The 1586-nt window shown below is 58.0% G+C and overlaps 1 protein-coding gene across 1 annotated transcript in view; it reads right to left on the bottom strand.

Annotated features, from left to right (window-relative positions):
• Positions 1–640: 640 nt before the first annotated feature.
• The window catches only part of CLEC19A (C-type lectin domain containing 19A), a 16159-nt gene continuing 15213 nt past the window's right edge, over positions 641–1586 (bottom strand). The window contains 1 exon segment of the mRNA XM_011377531.1: positions 641–720. Within this exon segment, the coding sequence (XP_011375833.1) occupies positions 641–720 (80 nt within the window).

A 1586-nucleotide genomic window follows, 5' to 3' on the forward strand; every position in this document is an offset into this window, starting at 1 on the left:
CCCCGACAACAATGGGATGCAGTCACGGCGGGGGGGGTGTCCCCAAAGACGTTCAGCTTTTCGGGCCATTATGCACAATGCCGCTCTGACCCTTCTCCTCTGCGGCCCACCTGTTTTCAACGCTCTCGGGCGTAAACCCAGAATCGGACTTGCTGGGGCATCTGGTAATTCTCTATTTAAAGTTCTTGAGGCAGCGCCAAACAGTTTACCAGAAAGGCTTTGCCATTTCCCACCCCCAATGGCAACGTGTGAGCTTGGCGATATCTTCTATTTCCTGCGGGGAGCCACGCACCCTCCTCTTGGGGCCACGTGGCTGAGGATTCTGACTCCTTTCCCTCTCTGGCCAACCAGCAGATGCCAGAGCAGGCGCTTCAGGAACCGCATGTGCCCCGGGCCAGGCCAAGGAGAGGCAGCTTTGAATCTACAACGACCCCCGGACCTGCGTTTTTATTCATTAAGCCAGTTTGAGGGGGGTTTCCTGTCGCTCGTGACTGAGTAATCAGTCTGTACCAAGACGTGCTTCTTTAAAATCTCTCGTCTGGGAGGTTTATCTCCTCTGCGTGTTTTCCATTTATTGAATGTCAAGTCTACACTGGGCACAGCCACGAGACCACACTCCCTCCGACAGGGCAAGGGTGGGTCACTGGATGGTCACAGACGCGATCTTGCAGACAAAGGGGGACGTTCGGCTGCAGGTGTTATCATTCCATGACCTCAGCGCTGTGGCGAGAAGCAGCAGAGAACCTGGGTGAAGGTCCACCCACTGCACTAAAAGTGCCCCCACCCCCCACTGGAGTAAAAGCCCTCTCCAGTATGCTGCATGTCTATGCTGGCACCTTTTTCTCCCCGATGCTTGATGAGGCTTCTGTGCAGCCAGCCTTACTCTGCCACAAGGACGGTCTCGACCCGCCACCGTGGAGGGGCAGGACAAACCTCAGCCAGGGGCTTGGCCAGTTCTGGCTCCCGGGACAGCACATCTCTGTTCCATACCCCGACCCCCGCCCCTGATCAGGAAAGAAAAAGGAGCAAAGCGGGCCTGGCGGGCGAGCGCTGGGATCTGGGGTTCTGCAGAGCTAGGTCCGAAACCCGGTTCCTCCACCCGCTTGCTGTGTGACCGTGACCGAGTCGCTTAACTCCTCTGAGGCTTGGTTTCCCCACCCACGAAATGGAAGCACTAATCATTTCTGCTTCTCGAGACTGACGTGGGGGACGACGATGTGACGATGATGGCGGTGATTGCCCACACAGCATGCCGATCCCCGCGGCCTCTCCACGGGCACCGTCTCCTTTCTCCTTCGCATCGACCCCGCCAGGCAAGTGTCATCCGTCCCACTTTGCAGACGAAGAATCTGAGGCGCTGAGGGGCCAAGGCATTTGCCTGGGGCTACTCGATTAACAAGGGGTGGAGCTGGGGTTCGGGAGGGGCACGTGCCCCGGGACGCTTGACCCGAGTCCACGCTCTCCCCGCTGTCTGTGTCGCCGGCACCGTACCTCCCCCCGAATCCTCAGAGCAGCCCCCAGGGCGGGGACAATTCTGAAACCCATTTACAGAAGAGGAAATGAAATCTCAGAGAGAGGGAATGGCT

Source organism: Pteropus vampyrus, unplaced genomic scaffold (genome assembly GCF_000151845.1).
Source record: "Pteropus vampyrus isolate Shadow unplaced genomic scaffold, Pvam_2.0 Scaffold314, whole genome shotgun sequence".
Lineage (NCBI taxonomy): Eukaryota > Metazoa > Chordata > Mammalia > Chiroptera > Pteropodidae > Pteropus > Pteropus vampyrus.